At 65.1% G+C, this 25,916-nt stretch overlaps 1 protein-coding gene across 3 annotated transcripts in view; it reads right to left on the bottom strand.

The window, feature by feature from the left end:
• Window positions 1–156: 156 nt before the first annotated feature.
• BRD3 (bromodomain containing 3) overlaps window positions 157–25,916 on the bottom strand; it is a 39,214-nt gene continuing 13,454 nt past the window's right edge. For 2 of the 3 annotated variants that reach the window (XM_024562294.4, XM_053919040.2), the window contains 11 exons: window positions 16,428–16,752; window positions 15,672–15,809; window positions 14,632–14,779; window positions 13,640–13,854; window positions 11,520–11,891; window positions 9,619–9,747; window positions 7,438–7,629; window positions 6,236–6,471; window positions 2,889–3,181; window positions 2,031–2,156; window positions 157–383 (listed from right to left, as the gene is read on the bottom strand). In XM_024562294.4, coding sequence (XP_024418062.2) covers window positions 268–383; window positions 2,031–2,156; window positions 2,889–3,181; window positions 6,236–6,471; window positions 7,438–7,629; window positions 9,619–9,747; window positions 11,520–11,891; window positions 13,640–13,854; window positions 14,632–14,779; window positions 15,672–15,809; window positions 16,428–16,640 — 2,178 coding nt within the window. In that variant the 5' untranslated portion in view covers window positions 16,641–16,752 and the 3' untranslated portion in view covers window positions 157–267. The remainder of the gene's footprint in view (window positions 384–2,030; window positions 2,157–2,888; window positions 3,182–6,235; window positions 6,472–7,437; window positions 7,630–9,618; window positions 9,748–11,519; window positions 11,892–13,639; window positions 13,855–14,631; window positions 14,780–15,671; window positions 15,810–16,427; window positions 16,753–25,916) is intronic. The other variant, XM_053919052.2, reaches the window with a different exon arrangement.

Here is a 25,916-nt window from a genome sequence, read left to right on the forward strand (position 1 = left end):
TCCGAGCGACCGCACCCAGCGGCGAAGGAAAGACTTTATGTAGTCTCACACCTGCTCATAAAGTCTAGTGCACACACGACAAAAGACCTTTGACCTGTTAAAGCAAAACCGGGAAGATACCGTGACACTGGATTAAAAAGAAACCTGCACACCATGAACAAAAGTAGTACTATATTATCCAGGAGGGAACACTGCGGAGGCCTGCGGGCGGGCGGGCGCGCGGCCGGCGGGGCTGAGCGCCGGCCGAGCCCGACTTCAGGCCCGACTTCACTCCGAGTCACTGCTGTCCGAGCTCGATCCGCTAGAGGTGCTGCTCCCGGACTCGGAAGAGCTGCTGCTGCTGAGCCGGGAAGGTCCTCCGGGGGGCGCCGCGCCCGATTTCTCTGGGGGAGACACGGGGGGTGAGGGGCTAGCTCCGCTCGCCCGCCCACCTCACCCCCTTGCTCCACCCATCTGCCCTCCCAGCCTGCTCCGCCCACCCAGCCCCGCCCCACGCAGTCTGCTGTGCCTTTCTCAATGCGGCCTTCCCAGCGCACCCGCCCCTCCGCACCCCACTACATGCCACGGCCCACCCACTCCTTGACCCGTTCACTTAATAAACGTGCACACACATCTGTCCAAACGAACTGATGTGTTAATGAGGCCGCGGTGCTGGAAGGCCTCTATTTGGGGTCTGTTGAGTCCCTGGCACGCACCGCCTAAGACCCTTGGGATTCCCAGATGGGTAACAATGTCTGTTATTTATAAGCAGACACTTTGGGCCGCATCTGAGTTTATGCAAATGAGCGACCCCAGCTGGGGCCCCCAGACAGCCACAGGATGCAGCTGGTTACTGGCTGGTCACTGGAAGACCAAGTCCTGGGGAGGTGGGCACTCGGAGCCCATGCCCCATCTCCAGGGGGCTGAGGTGGGCACACGGGGAAGAGCTGGGAGGGAGGGCAGGGCAGCTCCTGGTCCCCACAGCCAGCTCTGCCCACCTCTCACCACCCCCCAGCCCCCGACTGCAGTTCCCTGTTACAGCCTTCCCAGTAAACCCTAACAGGAAGTCCCTTGCTGCCCCCTGCCACTCTGACTCAGCCGGAACTGAGGCAGGAGCGTGGGGACCCACGCAGTGCATGGGTGGGTCAAGGGTGCGGGAGGCCTAGGACTTGCCCCTGGACCCTGGGGTGGGGTTGTCTTGTGCGGCTGAGCAGACGGTATCAGAACAGACCAAAACGTCTGGACACCCACCCCTCCAAGGCCCACAAGCTGGAAAAAACAAAGGCAATCTACTAAGAGGGACTGATGGGAAGTGGGTGGGAGCTGAGCATCCCCACCCACCGAGAGATGAAGATACCCATCAGTCAGGTGGCAGCAGGCAGCAGCACGGGCCACCTCGCTGCCCTCCCCGGGGCTGACCCAAGGGGAGCCCCACAGCCTTCGGGAGCGCAGGCAGGCAGCAGGGCCAGGCAAGGCCCCAGCACTGGCTGATACGTGATCATTGAGATGGGACCCGGCGCTGACCACCACCACCTGGGCACCGCCCGGGCGCCACGGTCCCGGGGCCAGGAGAAGGTCTCTGCCCCTCCTTACAGGCTCCAGAGAAAGGAGGCAAGGAGTCAACCCCCTGCTCCCCTTGAATAAGACCCACAGTCCACAAGGCAAAGGGCCCAGGCTGGGAGTCAGAGCTGCACCCCCACCCAGGACGTTGGTTATTAACATGCTGGGAACCGGAGTCACAGCCCGGGGGCAGCCAGAAAGCTCGCAGCAGGGGCTAGGGGTCAGCCTGACGTCCCCCAAGCCTCAGGGTCCAGCCCCAAAATGGCACTGCCGGGCCCTTCCCAAGAACCCTCTCTGGGCATTGTGCAAAGTGGCACAGCCACACATGCCGCCCTTCTGCCCACCCACCCCGCGGGCTGGGCTTCCGTCCCCAGGTTACAGACAAGGAAACGGGTCTCGTGACACGGCAGAGCCACCAACGCCATCCTGGGCCCGCCCCCTGTGGACAGGGCAGCCATGTGGTGCGGCTGTGGGGACATGCGGACGAGCACCTTTCTTGGCAGGCTTCCTGTTGCTCAGCTGCCCGCTGACGTCCTGCAGCCGCTTCTCCAGCTCCTTCTTCTTTTCCTGAGCTAACTCCTCCTTTGACTTGGCTGCCTGCTTCTTCCCGCTTGTCGCTGTGGAAGGAGAAGGAGCTGAGACGGTGGGTGGAGAAGTGACAGGCAGCCGGCCACCAAGTGCGCCCCTTGGCCTCCTGGGTCTTCTGAACCCCTGCCCTACCCCCAGGGCTGCACCAGGTTCTGCGCCCTTGCCACACGCAGCCTTGCCTCATCTCTCACAAAGCCTGAGACAAAAGCACAGACAGGACACGTGTGGCTCGGGGACACCCCCGTGGAAGGGCAGGGCCACAACCTGAAGCCCTGACCCTCTGACTCAGGGTTCTCCCTGCGCGAGGGTCACAAACCTCTCGCTCCACCCACGAGAAGGTAACTGCCCCTCAGAGCGAGCGAGTGCCACGAGCCCTGAGGGGGCCCCACGCAGGCTCAGGAGTCCTGGGTGGACCTCGGCTGCCGCCCTGTTCTACTGCCCCCCCTTGGGGCTGCCTCGGACCTGCGCTTCCTCCCACTCCCCGGATCCTCGTTCCCGTCCTGTGAGCCTAGACATGGCCCCAGTGCCGTGTCCCTCCTAGGAGTCTCAGGACCCCTGATCCCAGTCAAAAGGGAGCTGGTGTACCCTGGCAGGGGCCCCAAACGCAGACTCAGGAAAGCGTGTGCCCAGGACCTTAACTGCACTCGGGTGAGTGGGGGCAGGTCTCAGCCCTGCGCTCTGTCCCCAGCCGAGCACGGACGGGCAGGATCCAGGGAGGAGGGGGAGGGGCTGCGGGCACCAAGCCCCACACGACCACTCACAGAACGGTTTCCGCTGCTTCTTCTGTAAACAGGACTTGACGTATCTCTCGAGCTCCCGCAGAGTGGTGGGTTTCAGCGTCTCAAAGTCGATCTCTATCTCGTCGGGGTTGGAGTCCCTGAGCGAGGGCTCCCGGGACTGGATGATGTGCACCACCCGGCCCAGCTTCTCCCCCGGCAGCCGGTTGATGTCCAGGCTCAGCTGCCGCTTCTCGTCGTAGCTCATGGGCAGGCCCTCCTCCTCCTCCTCCGAGTCGTAAGGGGCCACAGCCTGCTTGCCGCCCTTCTTCGGCTGTCTGAGGCAGAAGGCGAACTGCGTCGCGGCGTGCAGCCCCTGGGCCCTTGCCCACCTGCCCGCACGGGACCCGTCTCCTCGGCCCCCCCCCCACCTGCCCACACAGGACCCGTCTCCTCGGCCCCCGCCCCACACACACTCTGCCTGGCCCCTCCTCTCCAGGACCAGGGACTCTTACCAAGGGCCGTGCCTCAAGCGGTACGCCAGGCAGCCTGGGGCTGCTGGTGCGTCTCCAGGGACGAGCAGACCCTGCTCCCAGCTGGGCGGTTTCCAGGCCTCACCCAGGAAACAGCCACCCTCAGTCCCCACAGGCACTGACTCAGCAGTTCAGTGACCTCAGACTCAACAGGTCAAAACCCATCTCTGTGCTCAAACCATCTAAGAGGCGGCAGGCGGAGGGATAGGAATAAAAAACGGAGGGACAGACTGGATGCAACGAGCTGATAAACTGAGACGGATGTGGAAGCGGATTATACGTTAAACATGAACAGGCTGAAAACACCAATTAAAAAAGAGAGACGAGCAGGCTGTCTGAGCAACACCTGGCCCTGGCTGGTGGGGCTCAGTGGGCTGAGCGCTGGCCTGCGAACCGAAGGGTCGCCGGTTTGATTCCCAGTCAGGGCTCGTGCCTGGGCTGTGGCTCAGATTCCCAGCTGGAGGCATGCGAGAGGCAACCACACACTGTTGTTTCCGTCCCTCCTGTCTACTCTCTCCAAAAACAAATAAATAAAATATTTAAAGAAAAAAGGAACAAGACCTGACTTAGAGGTTTCCACCCAGTTTAAATATAATGACAGAAGTAGGCTTCAAGAAGAGAGAGAAGATGACCGTGGGAAGCCCATCCGAAGAAAGCTACAGGACCTCTATTAACATCAGCTCAGACTGCGAAAAGAGGAGCGCTGGCAGGAAAAGAGGGACGCCGCCCAAGGGCAAAGGGGTCACCTGACTCAGAGGGCGCACACCTCAAGTGTGTGCACGTCTAAAACCAAGCTCCCGAGAACGGGAGGCAGAACCCCGAGCGCGGGAGCAGGAGCGCAGGAGCAGGGACACGTCCGCCGCGAGGGTTGCAGAATTCAGTCGTTTTCTCTGGGTCATTAATAAAACAAACAAGCCAGCAACAGAGAAGACCCCAGCAGTCATCCACCACAGCAACCTGACACACACGTTTTTGTCTGTTCGGGTTCTCCCCCCTAACCGACGTTCACACCGCACGGCCCCTGGCAGCCGGGGTTCACGCGCTTCTCCTCCAGGACCCTCACCCACGCTGGGCCACGAGATAAACCGTCACAAATGTGAAAGTGCTGACCACTGAAATCCACAGCGGACCCGTTTCCAGAAAAGTCCCCAAGCAGTTGGGAATTAGCACGCTGCTGAAAAGCCCACGGTCGAAGAGGAAGCATGAAGGGAAATGAGAAGGTGTTTTGAATGGAATGAAATCACCAGGCATCGAAAGCGTGGCGTCCGGCTAAGGCAGTGTCTAGGGGGAGCTGCTTGGCGTTAAACACGAGAAAACGTCTCTTGTTGAGCCTCAGAGCTTGCACCAGAAGCAGCTAGGAAGATGAGAGCACGTTAAGTCCCAAGCAAGCAAAAGGCAACAGTGAAAACGAGACCAGCAAGGAAGGAAGTGCGAACAGAAAAACCAGAGAGCAGAAGGACCGATACAACCGACCCACGCCTGGCCAGACTCAGCGGGAGAACCGCGACTTCCCACAGGCAGGGACGGGAGAAAGGACGGCAGTCCCACGCTCCGCCGACACAAAGCAGCTCAGAGGGCACGGCCAACGCTCCGCTGTCCGTGCAGTCCACAGCATGGCACCGTCTGAGGGGGCCCAGACCCCCACCCTGTCGTCCAAGAACGCACTCATAACCCGGCTAGCCCTCCATCTATCAAGAGGACCAGCTCCTGGTTGACACCTTCCAACAGCCACCAGACCGCTTCCCTGGCGAGTTCCAGCAAACGTCTAGGAAGTAACACCACTCTGCAGGCCTGCCCAGGACGGGGAAGAGGAGGGACGGCTCCCGGCCCATTCGGGGGCAGCACTAGCCTCCCACCAAACCTGGACAGAGACAGTGCGAGAAACCTTGACTTTGCCCCCTTCCGGAAGCAAGACAGGGAGGGAGCGACACCCCTGGCCTCTGCCACCACCCCCCCCCCGACCCTGGCTCTGCGGGCCCCTCCTAGCTGTACCTGGGACCAGGCCCGACCCTTCTGCCGCCCACAGTTCCCCAAGCCACCCGCTGCCCGGCCCGGGCCCCGCTGCCCCCGCCTGCCGCTGCACTGCAGTCGCCTCTGCAGAGGGGCCTTTCTCCCGCTCGGCCCATTAAGAGGCCGGAACCTGACACCTTTTAAACTCTTCACGACTCTCCTTTGTTTATTCAGAGAACAAAATGCAAACACGCCCACAGAGCTGGCCGACCTTGGCCACCTCGGGCCACCCCACTCCCAAACTCGGTGGCGACCCCTTGCCCCAATGTCCACAAGGAACAGGTCTGCTGGCCTCCACAGCGCTGCCCCGAGTCCCGCCCTCTGTAGGCGACCTGGCCCCCGAACGCTGCCACCTCTCCTCTGAGAAGCCCTCCACCTGCCCAGCCCAGAGAGGCACCCCAGGCGACTTCCCCACCCGTGCCCTCCCACCTTTGGGCCTGCTCATCAGTGGCAGCACCTGGCCACGGGGGACGGCCCACAGAGCTGAACTGTGCCACAGCGAACCTCTGCCCTACCAGGCTGGCAGAAGTGAAGTGCTAAGAGCCCACGTCCCCAAGCCCAATGTCCCCAAATTAAACTCCTGGGCCCAGGTTAGGGAAGTGTCAAAGCCTCAAGATGCTGAGGCCCCCACCAGGCGCGCAGGCTGGCTCCAGGGCCCTCCAGCGTCACCTTCCCGGCCGCCCCTCAGGGGGGCAGACCAGGACCCTGGACCCCCACCCTGTTGTCCTAGTGGCGACAGCCTGGGCTGAGTCCCTGGGACACGCGGTCAAGGGGCCGGGCCGACAGCTAGCACGGCCCCCAGCAGGAAAGCACCCTCGGCACGTGGTGCTGGGCAACGGCAGGGCCCACCTGCTGGCTGCGGTAGTGCTGTTGGCCTTCTTGGTGGGCGCCTTCTTCTGCGGGGCCTGCTTGGTGGGCGGGGCGGCCTTGGCCTTCTTCTCGTCCTCGGACCTGGCCTTGTGCCGCTCCTTGTCCTTGTCCTTGTCCTTCTTCCTCTTCTCCTTCTCTTTCTTCTCTTTTTTCCTCTTTGGCTTGTTCACAGGGGCCTGAGACAGGGCGGCCAGCTGCTCGTGCACAGCCTTCAGCTGGAAGAGAGCAGGCGGCTGAGCGGGGCTCCGTGGGCCGCTCCGTGCCTTGGGGACCAGACAGGCCCGGAGCCATGCACCACCCCCACCGCACCTCGGGGACCGGACCACGGGCCCATCGCTGGCCCTCAGGTAAACTCAGGTAAACCCAGGTAAACCAGGCGGTCACGGGGGCTCAGGCAGCAGCGAGGTCAGCCTGGAGAAATAAACACTCGGCCCGGGACAGGTGACATTGTTCTCATGAGTTTTATTTCGCAGATGAGGGAGACAGAGGCTTGACCAGCTCCACGAAGGAGGTGACCGAACAGCAGGTCTAGAAGGCCGTAGCGACGCAGTGCGGACGCATGCCCGGCAGCGTGCTACGTGCTCTCGCTGTACTTCTCGTTTCGGCAGCCCCAGGGGCATGGGGGGTGACTGTGCCCCAGACCGGACAGGTGGGCAGGTGGTTTCCAGCCTCCAGCAGGTGCAGGGGCTGAGACAGCAACCCAGCCCGACAGCTGCGCCCCAGAGCTGTCTTCCGACCGGGTCGTGTCTAATGAGGCTCAGGTCCAAGTCCGATGCCCACCCCACTCTGGTGACCGCAGCAGGGCCAAGTCCACTCTGCTCTCTCTTCTCCCTGCCAGAAGCCCTAGAAATCCAGCACCTGCTGGCCGGCAGACCTCTCTCGACTCATCATCCCAACAACTCAGGTTGCAGAAGCATCGGTGGCCCCAGGCTGGGGTGGGACAGCCCCCGTGCCTGAGAGAGCCTGCACCCCACCAGTACAGGCTGCCAGGACCACACGGCATGGCCTTTTGCCACTGCCTCCCTCCCAGGCCTCTCTGGGGCAACCGAGGCCCCAGGGCCCACCAGGGCTCCAGGAAAGCCACACGGCCCAGGCCTGCAGCCGGGCCAAGGGGCCCCTCCCAGGACAGAGCCGAGGTGGTGGTGGGGGGCATGGGGAGGAGGGATGTGGGTGAGGCTCACCTGCTCCTGCAGCTCAGCCAGCCGGGTGGCTCGCTCCTCCTCAGAGTCCGAGCTGCCCGAGTCCGAGGAGCTCTCCTCGCTGCTTCGGCTGCTCTCCGGGCCCTTGCTCACCGCTGGGGCCGCGGGGGCGGGCACCGCGGGCACTTCTGCCGGCTCGTCTGGCATCTTGGCAAACCGCATCTCAAACACATCCTGTGGGAGAGCAGAGGCCGCCTGACATCCCTGCCGCTGCCTGCAGCAGCCCCTCGGAGGGGGCCCCGGCTTCCTGAGATGCCCTCAGACCCACGAGGAGGCTGCAGAGAAGGTCAGGCCCTGCGAGAAGACAGCCCGGCTTGCTCCCCTCCCTCTCCAGGCAGCGGGTGCGGGCCGACAGCCACAGGCACAGCCAGCCGTGTGGGACCTGGCCACCAGCTCTCTCAGCAACCACGGCAGCCTGCTGCGGGTCGGTGTTTCCTTTCCACAGGCAGGCCCGAGGCCCCGGGGGCCACCTAGAGCCACACAGCAGGAGCGCTGTCCCATGAGCTCTGGCCCGCCATGGGGTCCCCAGCCCGGGCGCCAGCTCCCACTGCCCCCCTTCTTCGCGTGGCTGAGGTAGTGTGGCACCAGTTAGGTCCAGAAGTCAGCTCCCTAGAAGGCACAGGTATCATCCTGTCCAGACTGGCGCCCGGTGGGACCTGGGCCTCCGGGGTATTGTCAGCGTAGGTCACGGCCAGGAAGCCGTGAGAGAGACTTGACTTCACCAAGTTCACGGCCTGAATCCACCCAAGTTTACGCTCACAAGCTGTGACCCCACGGGCGCGGCATCGGCTCCCAGAAGAGCCCAGGCTGGGCTCTGGTCCCGGCACGCCAACGCTCCCAGGAACTACTCGCAGGGCTGCTCGTGCACACGCACACGGCGTAATCACCAGCGTGCGGGGTTCCAGCGGATTCTCAGCCAACACAGACAGAGACAGAGCCACAGCCGCCGGCCTGCGCACCCCGCTCGGCCCCGCCTCCCGCCAGCGCTGTGTCACTGATCACTGTGTCACTGAGCAGGGCCCTGCGAGGCCTTTCACACGGCCGCAGTCCGAAACCACGGGTCCTGGTGGCCTCTTGCGGGCGTGCTGGGACCTCCGGGACCCCTGGCCACGACACACACGGGGGGACGGGAAGCGTCAAGGGCAGGGTCCCCCTGGGAGGAGGAGCAGAAACAGCAGACCCCTCCTACGCCCCCATCTGGACCTGGTGTCCAAGGGGGACACGGGAGCCCGGTGAGGAGCTGGGAACAGCTTAGGAAACGAATGTCCTGGGTCCTGTGAAGACAGAAACTACTGGAAGAGGAAAGTGTGCGCAATTCTTACTGTCCTCCAAAAGCAAGGCCTCTGATTACTGACTGACGTCTTAGGATTTCATTTACTTTTTAGAGAGAGAGGGGAAGGGAGGGAGAAAAACATGGATCAGTTGTCTCTCTTAGGCATCCATCCCCACAGGGGACTAAACCTGCAACCCAGGCATGTGTCCTGACTGGGAATCGAACCAGCGACCCTTTGGTTCGCAGGCCGGAGCTCCGTCCACTGAGCCACAGCAGCCTGAGCCGCCAGTACCAGGGCACCGTGCACACGGTCCACCGTGAGGCGGGTCCTGGGCACTGAAAGGCAGTGGTAGCAGCCAGACCGACGGCGGCGCGCGCGCACGCACGCACACTTCTGAGTGGGCGGCTGGTGTGCGCAGACGCAAAGTCCCACCCCGACAGCCAGACCGGCCTCCTGCAGCTGCTCCTCCCACACGCCCTCCGGCCACAACGGTCGTCCAGAGCGCGCACGGCTGCAGAAGCCACTGTCACCCGATGCAACGTCCACTGGCAGCCTCCCTGACAGGCTCGGGACCAGCCCCGCCCCGCACTCCCAGCACAGGGGCCTCCAGGGACCCGCGATCCGTGAGGCTGCAGGAGAGGGGACGTCAGCCGCCCCTCCCTTGGCGTCCAGCCAGAGCATCCTGCTCGCTGACCTTTCCGACCTAAGCCTGAACCTCCCAGAAGGCAGAGGGCCCTGTTTGTGACCAAGTCTCTGAGGGCTGTTAGGGTGGAAATGCTATGCAGGTGATGTTCCCCGAGACACCCATGTCTTTCCCTGGATCCCACCCAGGGCTGCTGATCCCACTGGTGCCCAGCGGGACCCCCCCACCAAGAGTGCCTCCGGTTACCTGCAGCTTCCGGGCCATGGCCACCACCTCGTGGTCTGGCGGATTGTACTTATAACAGTTGGAGAACATGAGCCGGATGTCGGCTGCAAAGCCCTGTGCGTCCGGGTACTCGCGGCTGTCCATCTTCTTCTGTAACACAAAGGGGCGGGGCGTGAGGGGCCCCGCCCAGCATCCCTGTCACAGCCGACCCCCGCCCCCCCACGCACAGACGCGGGACCCTCCACTGCCTCCCCCAAGACCTCCAACACAGGAGCCCAAGGAGAGGGGCAAGACAGGGGCTGGAGGGCTGCAAAGGGCCGGCCCAGACTCAGACGCCCTGGGCGAGGAAACAGCGCTCATCCCGAGGTCTGCCTCCTGCCACCCAGCCACCGCGGGACCCCTGCCTTTCCCAAAGCTTCCAGCTCGGCACACGGGGTCCTCTGCCACACACCAATGTCCCTGAGAGCAGGGGCTCCGGGGAGAGAGGAGCTTCTGGGAAGATGCTCCACCAACCCTGGGGGTCCACTCAATTCACAAAATGTCATTTGGTTTTCGCTCCGTATAAGTCCAGGTGTTGCCAGCCGGCCCACCCCTCACAGATGCAGTGGACCATCCCAGCGGGACAGTGGGGCAGGTGAGCAGAAATGCCACCAGCAAGGGATGCTGCAAGGTGGTAACTGAGAACGAGCCCGCATGGAGCGTAACTAGTGTGACCGACAGACACCCCTCCCCCACCAGCAGCCTTGGGTCCCCCGAGACAGGCAGGAGTGCGAGAGCACTCCCCTTTCTGGGAGACCCCGTCCCTGCATCCCCTCACTCCCAGGTCCAAGTCGGGTCCTGTCTCAAGGGGATCTAGGCCTGCGTGGAGACAATGGGACAGGAGCGCAGTCCTGCCATGCGCTGAGGGCCAGCCGACAGCTGTCAGCCCAGAGCCAGGGCCCCGCACACGACTCAGGGATGGTGTGCCCGGGAGCCTGCACTCCCGCTGTCCCCACAGTCAAAACCAGCCTGGAGAGAGCCAGCCGGAGCCAGGTGCAAATCCAAAATGATGCAACCAAACCATTTCCAGGAATTATCGCCAGCCAGAGGGTCAAAGGCAGACAAGGTGGGGTCCACCATCCACCTGCCTCTGCTCTGCCTGAACCGTGACAAGAACTCTGCATTTCACTCACACGGGGGGAAAAACAGCCTAAACAAAAGCAGCTGCCCTGGCTGGTATGACTCAGTTGATCAAGCACCAGCCAGAGAACCAAAAGGTCGCCGGTTCGATTCCCAGTCAGGGCGCATGCCTGGGTCATGGGGCAGGTCCCCAGTACCAAGCGGGGGGTGGGGGGGTGGGGGGGTGGGGGGGTGAGAAGCAACCACATGGTGATATCTCTTTCTCCCTTCCCCCTCTATAAAAAGAAATAAAGTTTTAAAAGAAAAAAAAAAAGAGCTATGTCGCAGGGCCCCAGCAATGACCCTGTCCTCGGTTCAGGGAAGCAGCTGCCCTGTGGGCTCAGGGGACATGAGTAAGTTGCCCTGCCACCCAACTAGGGTGGCGGAGGGAGGCCCACCCAGGCTGCCAGACGGCAGTGGGTGCACCAGATACGTCCTGCCCCTGCACCCCCCACTGCCCTGGGGAAGGTGGTGGGGGGAGACGGGGCCCCCTTGCCCAACCAGACAGGGACCTTCCAACACTGAAGGGTGGGGGGGGGGGCGGGAAGAAACATAAAACGCGTGACAAAACTAGGCAAAACTAGGGTACAGGGACTTGGGGACAACAAAGCTGCAAACTCGGGGACGAGTGTGCAGAGCCCAGCCCGTGCCCGCACAGGGCTGACCCAAGGAGCTGCCCCAGAGCCGACGTGAGGAGTTGGCCCCACTACAGACCCTGAGGACGGGGCAGAGCAGGGGAAGAGGGGCGGAGCCCGCCCGCCGACCTTGACGGTGCTGAGGTCCATCGGGTGCTTGATGATGTCGTGGTAGTCGTGCAGCTCCAGCGCCTCGGCGTCCACCGGCTTGTAGAAGGGCCAGGCGTAGGCCGCGTGCTTCTTGGACAGCAGCTCCTTGAGGATGCTGTCGCAGTGCCTCAGGTGCTCCGACAGCTTGCCCTTCTTGCCGGCGTGCTGGGGCACCTCGCCATCCTCCAGGTCCTTCTTGGGCGGCTTGATGGGCCGGCCCCCGCTCTCCCTCCGCGCCACCACCTTGGCCTGCTTGGGGTCCGACAGTGGCAGGGGCGACTCGCTCCGGCTGGCGGTGATGGCAGACGTCGTGGGTGTGGTGGTGTCCGCTTTCCGCTTCACGCCCTTTTTCTGAGACGGCAAAACCCCCAGTGAGCGCCAGGGCCGAGCCCAGTCCTGAGAGCGTGGGTCGTCCCCTGCTGCGCTTCTGGAGCGCCGACCGCCTGCCAGGCACCGAGCAAAGCCATGCCTGCCGTGCTCGGCCGCATTCATCCTCCCAAGCTGTCCCGCACAATGGGGGACAGAGGCTCAGAGGGGCCACGCCAACGGTCCCAGGTCACACAGCTGGTAGTGGTGAGGCTGGCCTTGGAACCTACCCCGAGCTGCCCTCTCCCTTTGCTCCGCGGCTCCGTGGTCAGTGGGTTCGCACACCAGAGCCGGGAGGTGCAGCATGCACCCCACCCACACCTAACCAGCACCCTGGGCTGCACTGTGCTGGGGGTCCAAAGTCAGGTGTGACTGAGCGGGCACCAGACTGGGACGCCGCCTAGCGGGACTTGGGCTCAGGGACGGCAGGGACAGAGGGAAACTCCCAGACAAGGTCCCACAACTAGTGTTCCAAGGACAACTGTGGGGCGCAGGAGAGGGGGTGGCATGCCGGCGGGGGCAGGACGCAGGCAGCAGCAGCAGGCGTGGGACCAGGACTGCGGGGCTGAGTGAGTGGGAGGGTCTGGTCTTGACCCTGAAGGCAGTGGGAGCCAGCTAGAGTTTCGGCAGGGAGAGGACCCTAGGGAGCCTTTAGTGGGTGTGTCCAGGGCAGACACCCCCAGGGGGCATGTCCAGTAAGCGACCACGTGGGAGCCAGAGCCTCCCCAGGCGGCCAGAAGCCCTGGGGCACCGCAGCCTCACTCCAGAGCCAGGAGTCAGTGTCCCTGAGACCAGCTCAGCTGGCTCGAGGGTCTCAGCTCAGGCAGGCAGTGGAGCCCCTCAGAGCCACAAGCCCCCCACAGGGGTCTGCTGTCTAGAGTGCCAACGGGGGTTGCCGCCCCAGCCTGCCAGGGGCACAGCTGGCCATCCGCAAACACTTCACGGGCGCCCACGAGATGCCAAGCACGTATCACAGAGGCCAAGGGACTCATCTGTCCGTGGCAAACAGGACATGCTCCAAAACCAGCCAGGCGCTGAGGGGCGGCTGGGCTGGGAGCCCCCTGGAAGTGCAGGCAGTGAAGGCCGGGGGAGGGGGGGGCCACAGAGGCAGCGTGTTACCTTCGGGGAGCCATTAACCCCTCTGAGCGCCTGCTTCCTCATCTGTAAGATGGGGGAACACTGCCTGCCCCAGGGGGTCGCTGTGAGGGGCAAATTGGAGAAGACAGCATATCAGGGGCTGCAGGGGCCTGCTCCGGGCCAGGAGTGGCCCTGCCTGGAGAAGCACCCAGGCAAGTGGGGCGACAGATGTGCTGGTGGGGGTGACCAATGGTGCATGCTCCTCTGGGCGAGGACAGGCCATTGCCCTCCCTGAGCTGATGGGGGCTGGTGGCCGGAAATCCACCTGTGAGCAGGGGCGGGGGGGGCCAGGACCCCTCCCACCCAGCTCTCACCCACCTTCCCCATCTGGACCCAGGCCCCGTTAAGGGCCCTGGACTGGGGGGCTTGAGTGCAGCCTGCCCTCACCAGCTGTGTGACCTGCGGGTCCCTGAGCCTCGGTCTCCTTGTCTGCGTCGGGAACAGCGGCCCGACCCCACGGGCACCGCACGGCAAGGACCACACCCAAGTTACACGCACCCGACAGGCGGTTGGTGGCTGGGGACAGGTGGCTCAGAGCCAGCACCCCCGAGCCCTGCTCAGACCTCAGGCCAAGCTCACCCCTCAGGGACACTCACCTTAATGACGGGCGGCGTGGGAGGGACCACGGGGATGACCGGCGTCACGGGAGGAGGTGGGGCGGCAGCTGGGGGTACTGGGACCGACGTGACGTTTGCAGTGATGGTTGGCACAGGGGTGGCAGCAATGACAGGCGTCTGGGAGACGGCGGGGGGGACGTTCTGGAAGGGGGTCGCCGGGGAGACAGAGGGCATGGCTGCCACTTGCTGCGTACCTTGGGGACAAGGAAAGGAGGCTGAACAGACCAGGCTCTGCCCGGCAGACACAGCAAACGCACTCCTTCGGAAAGCTTCCCGGGCCATCCCCTCCAGACGGTCCAGGCGCCGGAGGAGCCCCTCTTCCCGGGACCACTGGCCCTGCGGCTCGGCCACCTCCACGGAGCCCACTGAACCAACACAAGGCCTCCCGCCTCTGGCCAGGGCCCGAGTCAGCGGGAGGGAGCCAGCATGAGCCAGGCAGCCTGGGAGGTAAGAGCCAGGCCTGTGCCAGAGGAATCAGGGTTACCTCGGAGCCATCAGTGACTAGCAGAGTGGCCCAGGTGAGGCTGCTCGGCCACCCAGGTTTGGCACCTGCAGACCCTACAGACTGGAACAGCCAACAGTGCTGGCAACCCGCCCCCGGGTGCCCCTCTGTTCCAGGTTCCCGGACCAGGTTAAGGCCCCAGGGCTCCCAGCACTAAACCTCTCCCCCACCGTGCTCCCCAGCAGGTGACACCGCCCCTCTTCTGTCCCAGGGAACGTAAGGGCCAGAGAGCGCAAGTCCTCGGAGGGGACAAACAGGATTTCCATGACATCTGCCCAGGCTTCCAGGAGAGATGTGCTCAGAGCCAGGCCAGAGGAGCAGCATGGGGCCATGGCAAGACCAGTCTCCCCCGCTCCCCCCCGAGGGCCCGAAGGCGGGCTGAGTCGGCACCGCCTGCACGGCCCACACAGGGTACTGAGATGTCCGCCAGGGGCATCGGGACAGAAGGACCACACCCGCCCCCCCTTACCTGCACTCTGGGCTCCCGCAGCCGGTTTCCGGCCTTTGCCCTTTGGAGCGGGGGGTAACAATTCAACTTCCTCCTGGGGCATCTGGGCCACTTTCTGCAGAAAAATTTTCTCTAAGGCTTGGGCCATTAGCACTATGTCATCTGTGGGCTGAAGACAGGAGGAGAGTGTGGGTTACACGGCGGGGAGGGGCTGGGTGCGCGCAGCAGACGCGGCTGGTGTGCTCGAGGAAGCATTTCCTGGAAAACCTCAGGGAACCATGGGGGCCGAAAGCCACCCGTGACTATGATGGGGACAGAAGGAGAGCCTCCCACTCAGCACCCTGTGCGTCCGCATCAGCACGTCACCGTCGGAACAGAGACCACACGCAGCTGGGGGGGGGGGCCCTGCGGACTCCCCCAACGTGCTCTTTGCCCTGAAAACCCTCCTGTGGGCATCTCCCCTTGCCGCGGAGTGCCCCGCGCCATCTGGGGCGGCTGCGTGTGGGTATCACCACGCGTTCAGCCATCTCCAACTGCCGTGCGGGCGGGTGCTGGAGTTTTCCGCCCACGCCAGCCTGCACTGGCTGCGTCAGGCTTTCTACAGGGAGGGTGTCTAGGACCGAGGGTACAGATGTCCTCGATGTTTATTTTTACTTTTGATTTTAAAAAGGGAAAGGGAGGGAGAAAAAGAGAGAAATGTCAACGTGAGCGAGAAACATCCATTGGCTGCTTTCCACATGTGCCCGACTGGGCACCAAACCTGCAGCCCAGGCATGCGCCCTGACCGGGAATCGAACCCACGGCGCTAAGCCACAGCGGCCAGGGCCATGGAGACAGGCGTTTCCCAGTGTTCCGTCTGTGTTACCTTCCTCTGACAAGGTTCCTACTTCCTCCAGTGGGGAAACTGCCCACACGAGGCCATGGCTCTTGGGAGAGGACCGCACGTGGGGGTCGGGGTGGGCCAGAGTGTGAGGGGGTGGTGCGCGGACCCCATCTAAGAGCGGCTGCTCGGTGCCCAGCCAGCCCCCGCCCCCGGCCGGGCCCGCCCCGCGCGTGCTCACCTTGTTATAAATGTAGCAGTTCGTAAACATGGTGTTGAAGTCCTGCATGCACTCGCTCGCGCTCCAGTAGTAACTGTTCTCCAGCCTCTTCTTGATAGTGCCCATGTCCATCGGGTTCTTTATGATCTTGTGGTAATCCTGGGAGACAGGTTTTCAGAGGCGTTACCGGCGGGTTTAACAGGAGCACATCGTGAACCCCAAGGGCAGCGGCCGGGGCTGGCTTGAGGGCAGGTGGGCGCCGGCCCCTGGCCTGGCAGGGGCTCTGCGTGGAGGCAGGTCCTCAGAGCCCTGTACCGCAGCTGGTCTACACTCTGAAGATGGGGGCCCGGCACCCCCACTCCACGCCCGCCCAGGCCAAACCTCACTCAAGGGCCCGCGGGAGACCGTGGCCAGAGCCCAGCCACCAAGTGCTGACAGCCTGCAACCCTCGGGGTTCTCTCCTGGGGCCTGAAGAGGGGCTGCACTGAGTGGCAGCCAGGGTGGCAGGCCCCGGGGAACGCACCCGATCTCATGGAGGGAGGCACGGAGCAACCAGGGACAAGCCAAAGGCTGTCCCTGGACCTGAGGGCAGCCATCCGCCATCCCCCGACACCCCCGAGCAGCCCCTCTGGCTCCCTGGGCACCGTGGCTCTCAGTGGTGCCCGAGCTGCAGGCGCGGGCTGTGCCTGGCTGAGTGGCACCGGACGCAGCTTGGGTACCGCCTGCTCCAGGGCCGGCAGGGCAGCCCGCCCACGCGTCAGGGCCGCAGGCACTCACGGGCAGGTTCAGCTTGATGGCGTCCACGGGCTGGTAGAAGGGCCAGGCAAACTGGTGCTTCCAGAGCGTCTTCACCACCACGTTCTGCATGTACTGCAGCTGGTTGGTCTTGCGGCCGGGCTTCGAGGGGTTGGACACCTCCGGCGGGGGCGGGTTCACGGGGCCCGGGGCCACCGGCATCCCTGGGGGGGCGGCCGTCGTCGTAGCGGACATCCTCGGCGGCACACTCACTGGCCGTCACAGCAGTGGCTGGGGGAGGTCCTCGCTCCCTCCGTGCTGCCCACAGAGGCGCGGCATCCCGGTCCCAGGCCGGACCAAGCAGCACCTGCGGGGGTGGGGGAGGGGAGGGGTGGTCACCTCAGGCCTGCCGCCTGGCCCAGCCTCCATGACCCCCGGCGCGCCTGCGTCCTCACGGCGCAGCCCCTCGCCTTGGTCCAGGCTGTGCTCACCTGCCACACAACCACCGTCAAGCTGGGGGACACGGAGACACGGGGAACAAGCACTCACTCGAGCACTGGCCACCTGGGCAGGTGGGGAAGCCCAAGGGCCCTACTCAGCACACTGCCCGCCAAACGACCACCTGCCTGCCAGGGCTCAGGCAACGCTGTCCTTGGCCGTGGCGAGTTTTTAGGGGACGTCACAGCTACAGAACAACAATGTGTACCCCACAGAGCCCAGCCCGGCAGGCGCAGTCCCTCTCAAGCAGGGCCACCCACCACATGCGCCAGGTTCTACTGTAACCAGGAGAACCGAGAGACGGCTCCGGGTTTGTGATGGCGGCCAGGCTGCGACACCACCAGCCCTCAGCCAATCAGGAGGTCGATCTGAGTGTGCAGCCCAGGGATTGGTGGGGGAGGGGGAGGGGGCTGCAGACCTCACCCAGCCCTGTGGCCATGGGACAGTGCAGAGCTGGGCAGGAAGCAGCACACAGCCCTACAAGTCACCAGGACACCAACGCGACCCAGAGGGGCGCCACCCAGCGGGAGAATGCACAGGACACCCCAGCGTCTCCAAGGCAGAGCCGGTTCCCCTCCTCCACCCGCAGGGCAGGCGATGGCAGTTGCACGAGGAACCGATGCCAGAGGTACCTCTGCGCACGCCACGCTTCAGCCTTCCACACGTGTCACTCTGTCCACATGGGTGGGGGGAGGACCGGCCACCCCACGACTCGCAGAGGCAGGTCAGAGACACCTGGAGACCATCCTGGGCGCATCAGGGCCCCGGGTGGCCTTTGCGCCCCCAGCGCGCACCATGGTCAAGGCCGTCCCCCAGGGCACCGGATGTGAAACACCAAGGAGCCCCCCCCCCCCAGTGCAGGCCAGAGCAAAAGGGGCTCAAACAAGCCCTTGGGCACACCAATCCCTCCGGAACACCCCATCACCCACCCGGTGCCCAGCCTGTCCTCTGGGAGCCCCGCCCCGCCCTCCATGCCTGCCGGCAGCGAGCCAGCGCCTGGAGCTCACCAGCCCAGAGTCGTGGCCCCAGGCCGATGGCTCCCTGCGGACGCCAGCCGTGTCAACTGGTGCTAATGGCACCGAGGCCGTGTCTTCACCACCAGAAGGCCCTGAGGGGGGCACAGACCTGGGTTGGCAGCACCTTGCTGCCCCGCACCCAGGGCCAGCATGTCGGCTAATCCAAAGCCGTTGCTCCGAGTCTGACCACGCCTGGTCTAAGCACTGCCGCCCCCTGCTGGCATTTCCGTGAAGCCCCTCGGGGGTCTGCCCTCCCCGCTCAGCATCACAGCGCCATCCCTGCTCCAGCCTGCAGTGCCCAGCGTAGCCCACGCCCTCCTCACACCCTCCCCTACTGCGGGGCCCTCTGCTCCCACGCCGCCACCTGCAGGGCCTCCCGGAAATCCGGGCATCTCGAGGCTGTGGAAGCCAGCCTCCCGGTGCCCACCCCAGCCCTGTGCCCCCACGAGGCTCTCTGAGGCCAAAGGAACCCAACACAGCAGCGAGACCCGCACGCACCGGCCTGCCCTGCCGGCCACCTGCGCAAGGGCCCCCCCATCTCAGAGCTGCAGGGGGCGGGCAGCAGGCTCTGACCTGCTGCCAGGGCCAGGTGGGGAGGCCGGGGCTGGCACCTGGCACTGCCACACGGCCCAGAGAGCCAAGAAACAGGCAGGGTACAGACAGGTGCTCACCACGACCTGGGGACACAGACACCCGGCCAAGGTGAGACCAGTGTTCCTGAGTTCCAGGACAGACGGGCGGGGCTCACTGCAAGGACAAGCTCAGCCTGGCCTTGAGCCTCCCTGCTTCTGCCACCGCTACACACCCATGGCTGAGCAGGAAGCCGGTGCTAGCCACGCCACAGAACGCATCCCGGTCTTGGGGCAGGTGCCCACGGGCGGCACAGCAGCCAGAGGGGCCAGCAGGAGCCTCGAGCCTGAGCCGGGCAGACGGGGCGGGAGCAGGGTCCCAACAACAAACGTCCTTAGAGCTCTGAGCTCAGGGCCCACACAGGCTCACTGGATGCTGGTCATGCAGGCCAGCGGGACAACCCCCCCCCCCACCCCGCACTTCAGTGGGTGGAAATCACCGTGGCAGGGTCTGAAGGGCTCAGCCGGACGCAGGCTCCCAGGGCCCACCCTGCCCAGGTCAGGCAGACGGGCGCCCCCAGGCTGCAGGGGCTACGCGGGCAACAGGGGCTCCCCTCTTCCGCAAAGGTGGGTGCCTCACCCCATCACCTCAGACCACCCCACAGCCAGAGACCCCTGCAAACACATGTCCCCTCTCAGGGTGGCAGGGCTGCCTGCTGCCTCCCAGTCCCCTCCCAGCTTGTTCTTTGTCCCCACGGCCCCGTCGGCAGGGAGGAGGGACAGCCAGCAGGTAAGAGGCTGGGGCGCCCCACAAGCCCCTTGCATCCCAGGTGCCAGGACCCACCTCCCCACGTGGCCAGCAGGGAAACGTCCCCCGCTGTGCCACCCCAGGAGAGAGGAAGGCTAAGCAGGCTCTCTGGCCACAAAACTGCACAGGCCTCCCCACCCTGTGCCCTCCAGGGCGGCGGACAGAGCAAAGGACACCAGCCCTGACCAGCGTGGTGCCATGGGCTGAGCACGGTCTCGCAAAGTGGAAGGTTGCTGGTTCGATTCCCAGTCAGGGCACATGCCTGTAGTGTGGGCCAGATCCCCAGTAGGGGGTGCAAGCAGCAACCACACATTGATGTTTCCCTCTCTCCCTCTCTCTCTATGAAAATAAATAAATTTTTTTTAAAAAAAGAAGCAAAGGAGACACACAGCCGATTGGGGGATCCCCGCCAGGCAGCACAGCGTGCGCCCTTAAAGGGGAGACCTGAGGGTACCTCCCCTAAAAGGGGCCTCTCAGGGCCGCAGCACCGCATCTGGACTCAGCCTCAACAGGGCTGCCAGCCCCCGGGGTCCCACCGGCCACCCCTGCTTCACCCAGCCTGCCTGATGAATCCCAACAGAGCCCAGTTGTCAGCGCCAGGCCAGGGCACCCCCCCCCCACAGGGCGGCTGTCCCCTTGGCTGTCCTAGTCGGGGTGGCGGATCAAGGCCTCATTCCAAGACCGGGAAGGGAAGCTACACTTCCAGTGCCCCCACGAGGCTCTCTGAGGCCAAAGGAACCCAACACAGCAGCGAGACCCGCACGCACCGGCCTGCCCTGCCGGCCACCTGCGCAAGGGCCCCCCCATCTCAGAGCTGCGGGGGGCGGGCAGCAGGCTCTGACCTGCTGCCAGGGCCAGGTGGGGAGGAAATCAGAACTGGGGCCGCCCCTGCCCTGAAAACCAGCACGGGACAAACAGGCGACGGGACGTGGGGGCCTGGACACCAGCGAGATCAGACCGGAGTGGCCAGGGTCTCCACGCCCATCTGTGACACAGGGCTGACACCTGGGGTGGTGTGTCACTCTTACGCCACCGCTGGCCCGGGCTGCCCAGCAGCCCTCCCGGGCGAGGCCCGGCGGCACCGAAGGGAGAGCACACCACGAAGCATGAGGATGGTGGATGCGGCCCCGAGGCCAGGTCCCTGCACCCCCAGCCTGGCTCCCGGCATCACAGGTGAGCACGGGGTGAGAGGACATGGGCGGCTCAGGAACGAGGCGGCCCTGCTGCCACCAGCCCATGAGGACCCCGGGCAGCGCCCCTCCCACAGCCCCAGGTCTGAGCCAAACCACGGGTGACACAGAAGGACAGTGAGGAGCGGCCCCTCGAGTCCGCCCCTCACACCTGGCTCCCTCGCTGCTGCCAACCCTGAGCCCAGGACTCAGACCCGGGTGCACGGGTGGCGGTGCCAGGGCTCAGGCACCTGTGCCACCTGCAGCGTGTGAGGGAGGGGCATGTCCTGCGCCGCTGAGCGCCCACCCACCTTCTGGACTCAGGAGGGAGCCGGGTGCTGTGGCCACAACATCCTGAGGCCCTGACCCCTCAGAGACAGACGCACCGAACATCTCACGAGAGGGAGGCCGGGAATTGGCACCCGGAGGGGGGAGGCGTGAATGAGCGGGGGTCTGGAGGAAGCAGCACACCGTCCGCTGAGTGCCGGGGGGCTCCGTAGAGGCCCACCTCCCTCTGCATCTCTGTGTAAAAACAGCCACCCCACCACGAGGAAGAGGGCGAGCTGTTTGCCTCCGGTGCTCTGGACCCTGCACCCCAACTTCCACAGCAACCGCAAGATCTGGGGGGGCAGGACCTTGCTCCCCAGGCTCCCTTGCCTGGCGGAGAAGAAGACCCCCATGGGGTGGTCAGAGGGAATCAACCAGGCGTGGTGGGGAAGCGGGGGTCCGGAGACCCCAGTACCTTCCGCCCAGACAGAGCACACAGAGTCCATCAGAACTTCCCTGGCGTCAGAGCCCCTGGCGAGGGGTCCCCTCTGCACTGGCCAGGCTGGTGGCCTGCAGTCTGGACCACGGCAGCGGTTTACCCTCCCCTCCCCACCCCGCCCGCCCAGCACGGCAGCTCCAGCTCCTGTGCCCTGCCCACCACACACCTGCACAGTGACCACCTCGCTCCAGAAAGCTATTTATTCACAGACGACACTCCCGGTGCGGTTGTGCTGGCCGGACTCCGAGGTGGAGCGGCCCAGCCCGCAGCGGGGAGGTGGGGCTCCCTCGGGGCCAGCCCAGTGCCAGCATGGCCTCCGTGGGCTCCGGTTTTGTGCACAGGCCAGGGCTCCCTTGGGCACGGCAGGGCAGGGTGGGGGCCCAGTTCTTGAGAGGGAAAGTGAGGCTCTGAGAAGCGCCCCCACTTCCCACGGCCCCATTAAGGACGGGGCAGCACCTGCAACTCTGGTGAAAGCCAGACAACCTGCCTTTGGCGTGAGAAGATCCGAAACCACCCAGAGCGTGAACTCAGGCAAACCACAAAGCCCTTGAACCACCGAGCAGAAAACCCCAGACCCGGGCTTCTGGCAAAATCCTGAACGAAGGACCCAAGTGCCAGATGGAGGTGTCCAGAGGGGGTGGCCAGCAGAGCACCCCGCCGTCCAGCCCCTCCAGGTCACACACACTCCGTGCAGGGAGCGGCCATCCCGCAGGGAGGTGCCCCTGACGCCCAGCCCCTCAAAGGCCAGGTGAGGCTGCCGAGTCTCCCGGCTGTGAGGTGGGGCTGGCGCGGTGGCCGTCTCCCCACCTCTCCCCAGGTCCCTGAACTCCGAGACCTGACTCTGACACAGACACCCAGCTCCTGTCCCCACGCTCAGCCCAGAGGGACCCGTCAGCATCCAGGACAAACGGGCAGCAGGTGGGAACCCCTAGCCAGCACCACCACACAAACACCCAGACAATCCGCCGGCAGCCGCCCAGCCCTCCGGCCACAAGGCCACGCCTGGGCCGCAGCAGAGCCGGGTGTTCTGGGACAGCGGGAGATACAGGCCTCCAGCCGCACGGTGGAGGAGGCCTGGAAGGTGGGTGGGGGGCCGGACCACCAAGGGGCACCTCCCAGCTGGCCCACCCCAGAGCCAGGAGCCTGCGCTGGGCCAGGGATGGGGGAGGGGCACCAAGGAGCCAGGTTGCCTCACAATCCTGAAGGAGGCTGGACCACTGAGGGCAGGGGTCGGAGGAGGACGCAGGTGGGAAGGTCCCCAGGAGGCTCCTCACAGGGGCGCGTCTGTGGGCCTGTGGGGCAGGCACCTGTGTCCTAGTGGGGGCGGAGAGGAGGTGCGTGGGGGACAGAGCCAATGGGGGGGGCAGAGGCAAAGAGAAAGCCAGGGAGCGAGCACCCACCTCAGTAGGAGGGGCAGGGCCTGCTGGGACCTCAGTCTCCCCTCTTGCCCCATTCAGAGGAACCAACCCTGCCAGTGGCAAGAGTGGCCTTCCAACACAGCCTCCTGGGGGGCCAGGGGCTCACTCTCTGCACCCCTGCAGAGGGGGGCTCCCTACTGTGTCACTCCAGCCCCAGTTTCCAGGTGGAGGCTCAGAGGTGAAGGGGCACAAGGTCACCAAGCTAGAAAGAGGCAGAGCCAGGCCCTTCGAGGCCGCCACCCCACCCCAACCCAGACCCTGTGCCACCTCTCACGAACCCCTCCCAATAATGCTGCCGGGACAAGGAGCTGGGGCTGCAGGAAGCGCCGGCCCAAGGGCGGGGCGGGGCTGGGGCCCCCAGACCCCAGGTGGCTGGGCCAGCGCCACTGACCAGTGGACGCCCTGGAGCCCCGGGCCTTGGGAAATAGAATCCAGGAGGGCAGGGCAGCTTCAGTGACAGACAGAGCCAACTGCCCGTCTTTGGTGGGGCCGGGGGCCCCAGGGCAGCCATGAGAGGAGCCCCAGGAGAGGGCAGACAGGCAGGCGAGGGCCCGGGAGCACGCCCCACTGGGCAGGCGGCGGTGCCACCATGCTGCCACCTGAAGGGCCTCTGACACAGCAAGGCAGCCCCAAGCTGGGCCCCACACTTGCCCCGGGGGGGAGCACACCTGCCCCCCCCACAGAGAGCCCCGCCCACCCGACGCAAGGACCACCCCACAAACACCCAGAGCACGCGGAGGCACTCCTGCCACGCCCCTGCAGGCAGCCAGGTGTTCCCAGACAGCGGCCCCCCGGGGTGGCGGGGGTTCTGGCCTCTAGGCACCACATGGAGGGGCTTCCAGCCATGGGGGCGAGGAGGTGGGCAAGGGGGGAGATGAAGCCCGGAAGGCGAGCAGGGGTCGGACCCAGAGGTGTTTCCCCAGGTCTGGGGGACTGTCCTGTGGCACTGGGGCCAGGTCGCGGGGTCCGGCAGCTACGGCTCCCGTTCAGACACTCCCCGCATCCTCACAGCTCCTGCGGGGCCCGGGCACCGAGCACGCGCACCTCGGAAGGTGTCCTTCCTTGCCAGAACGTCAACTCCTCTTGGACCCGAGACACCCGCTACGGTGGCACCGGCACCCCACCGAGCAAAGCTTGCTGCTCACCCTGGGGGCCAGGCCAGCAGCAGCCTCCCTCTGCAGCCTGGGGTCACTCCTGGGGGGAGAGGGCGCCAGACGCCCGCAGCTCACAGGAGAGCGACCGGGGCAGCTTGGCCAGCGCCCTGACCCATCCTGGAGCAGGAAGAGCAGAACCGTCTCTGGGTCAGGCAGTCCTGCTTCCGCGGGCCTGCGGCTCCAGTGACCCAGCACCTTCTAGAACACAGCCACATTGGCCCAGGGCCATGTGCTGCCCGCTGGTGCTGGTCTGTGAACTCACGGGGTGGGGGTGGGGGTGCGTGGCAGAGCCCCACTCCTCCTAGCCGGTCCGGCCAGAAGCAAAGCCGTGTATTCAGGCCTGTGCACCAAATTGGAACCCAGAAGGTCACAGCCGCACACAGGCAACAGGGCCCTGAACCCCCTACACGCCCCCCCCCCCCCGTGCCACACCTGGATGTCCCACACAATCCTGTCCTAACCCGCCCCCCAGGACCACAGGGGGCGAGCGTGTGGCCGTCCCTCATCACAGAGCCCAGGGACTCGAGGCATCTGGCCCCCAGCCCCTTGCTCAGGGGTAGGTGCTGAGCCGCACCCGGGCCCAGCCCTGCCCCTCGAGCTGCCCATCCCAATGGAGCGCCACCCCACGCACGCGAGCTGGAGCACACCGCGCGGCCATCCCCAGACCCCTGGCAGCGGCCCCCAGAGGGAGGCCCCTACCCTATCATCCCACTTACCAGACGAGAAGCGAGACTGAGGGGGCAGGGTGCTGGGGTCGGGAGAGAGGCCAGGAGCCCAGGGCTACCGCCCCTCCCTGGTGTCCAGGGTGGTGGCCCTGCCCACCCCTCCCTCCAGCCCTCCGGGGAGCCACACGCCGGGCAGCCTGCTGGCGAACCCAGAGCAGGCCCTTGGACAGCCCGCCCCACCCCCTGTGCACAGGCTCCCAGGCGTCCACACCACGTCCCCTCCTGCCCACCGGGAAGGCACCCGGAGCTCCGGAGAGGAGACGGCACCAGAGCTGGGAGGTGGACGACGCCCATGTGCTTGCACACTGGCCAAGCAACTCCCGCCGGCTTCACTCGCTGTTGCCCCTCCCGCCCCTCAGCCAGCCCCACGGGGCGGGAGCTCCCCTCACCCCAGAGGACAGTGACTCACTCAGTCAGTCGTCTGTGTGTCCCCCCCAGACCTACAGCCAGCTGGCCAGGAGTGCCTGGAGGCAGCAAAGCCCTGGAGCGTGAGCCTTATCTGGAGCCTGCAGCCAGCAGGGCCAGCCTGTTCTCAGGATGGACACGCCCAAGCCCCAGCTCCTCAGGACGGCGCAGTGTCTGTGACCGGCTGTCCCCCTTCTGGGCTGTCCCTGTCCCTCCCCGGGCCCTGCCGCCACCACCATCCCACACGTCGCTCTGGAAACACTGCCACCCCAGAGACCAAACCCAGCTTCCCGTCACAGGCAAGAAACCCGGCCGAGGGACAGGACGCGGAGGAAGCCTTCCCGGGGCGCTGGGAAAGCACTTTCCCAAACACCTCCCAGACCCCACGCTGTCCCCACACGTCAGGGGGCTGTGGCAAGGAGGGAGGGCGCCGCCCCCCAACTTCTTCCGGCTGGCTCTCACTTGAGGTCCGGAAGGCCCTGAGACGGAGGGAAGCTGAGAATGGGCCCCTCCCCGAGGGGCCAGAGGCAGCAAGAGGACCTGCTCGGCCCACGGCACTGAGACAGCACAGGCAAAGGCCCGTCCCCTCTCCCTGTAGTGAAGCGCCACCTTGTCCAGGGTCCTGTACCATGGCTGTGGCTGTGCCTGTCAGAGCCCCAAGCCACCCTGACGGCGGATGCCCAGGACAGGGGCGTAGGCCGCCCCAGGCTTCGTGACCACAGGGCTACCGAGAAGGCTCAAGGTGCCAGCCCCCACCTGGGCACCTGCGCACCCGGCAGCGACCCAAACACCGGTCGATGTCTTGAAATACAGGGGCAGAACCTCAGGTAGGTGGGATGGAGGGCACCCAAGCAAACCTGTGTCGCCAGGGTCCCCACCCCCAAGTCCCCAGAAGGCAAGTCTGCAGCACACAGGGCACCTGCTTTCTGCCCTGGTTCACTCGAGTTTCCTTGCAAAGCAAGACACACGTCCGCCAGACGCCGGGCTCCCCACAACTGCACCC

The sequence above is a fragment of the Desmodus rotundus genome, chromosome 1 (genome assembly GCF_022682495.2).
Source record: "Desmodus rotundus isolate HL8 chromosome 1, HLdesRot8A.1, whole genome shotgun sequence".
Classification (NCBI taxonomy): Eukaryota; Metazoa; Chordata; class Mammalia; order Chiroptera; family Phyllostomidae; genus Desmodus; species Desmodus rotundus.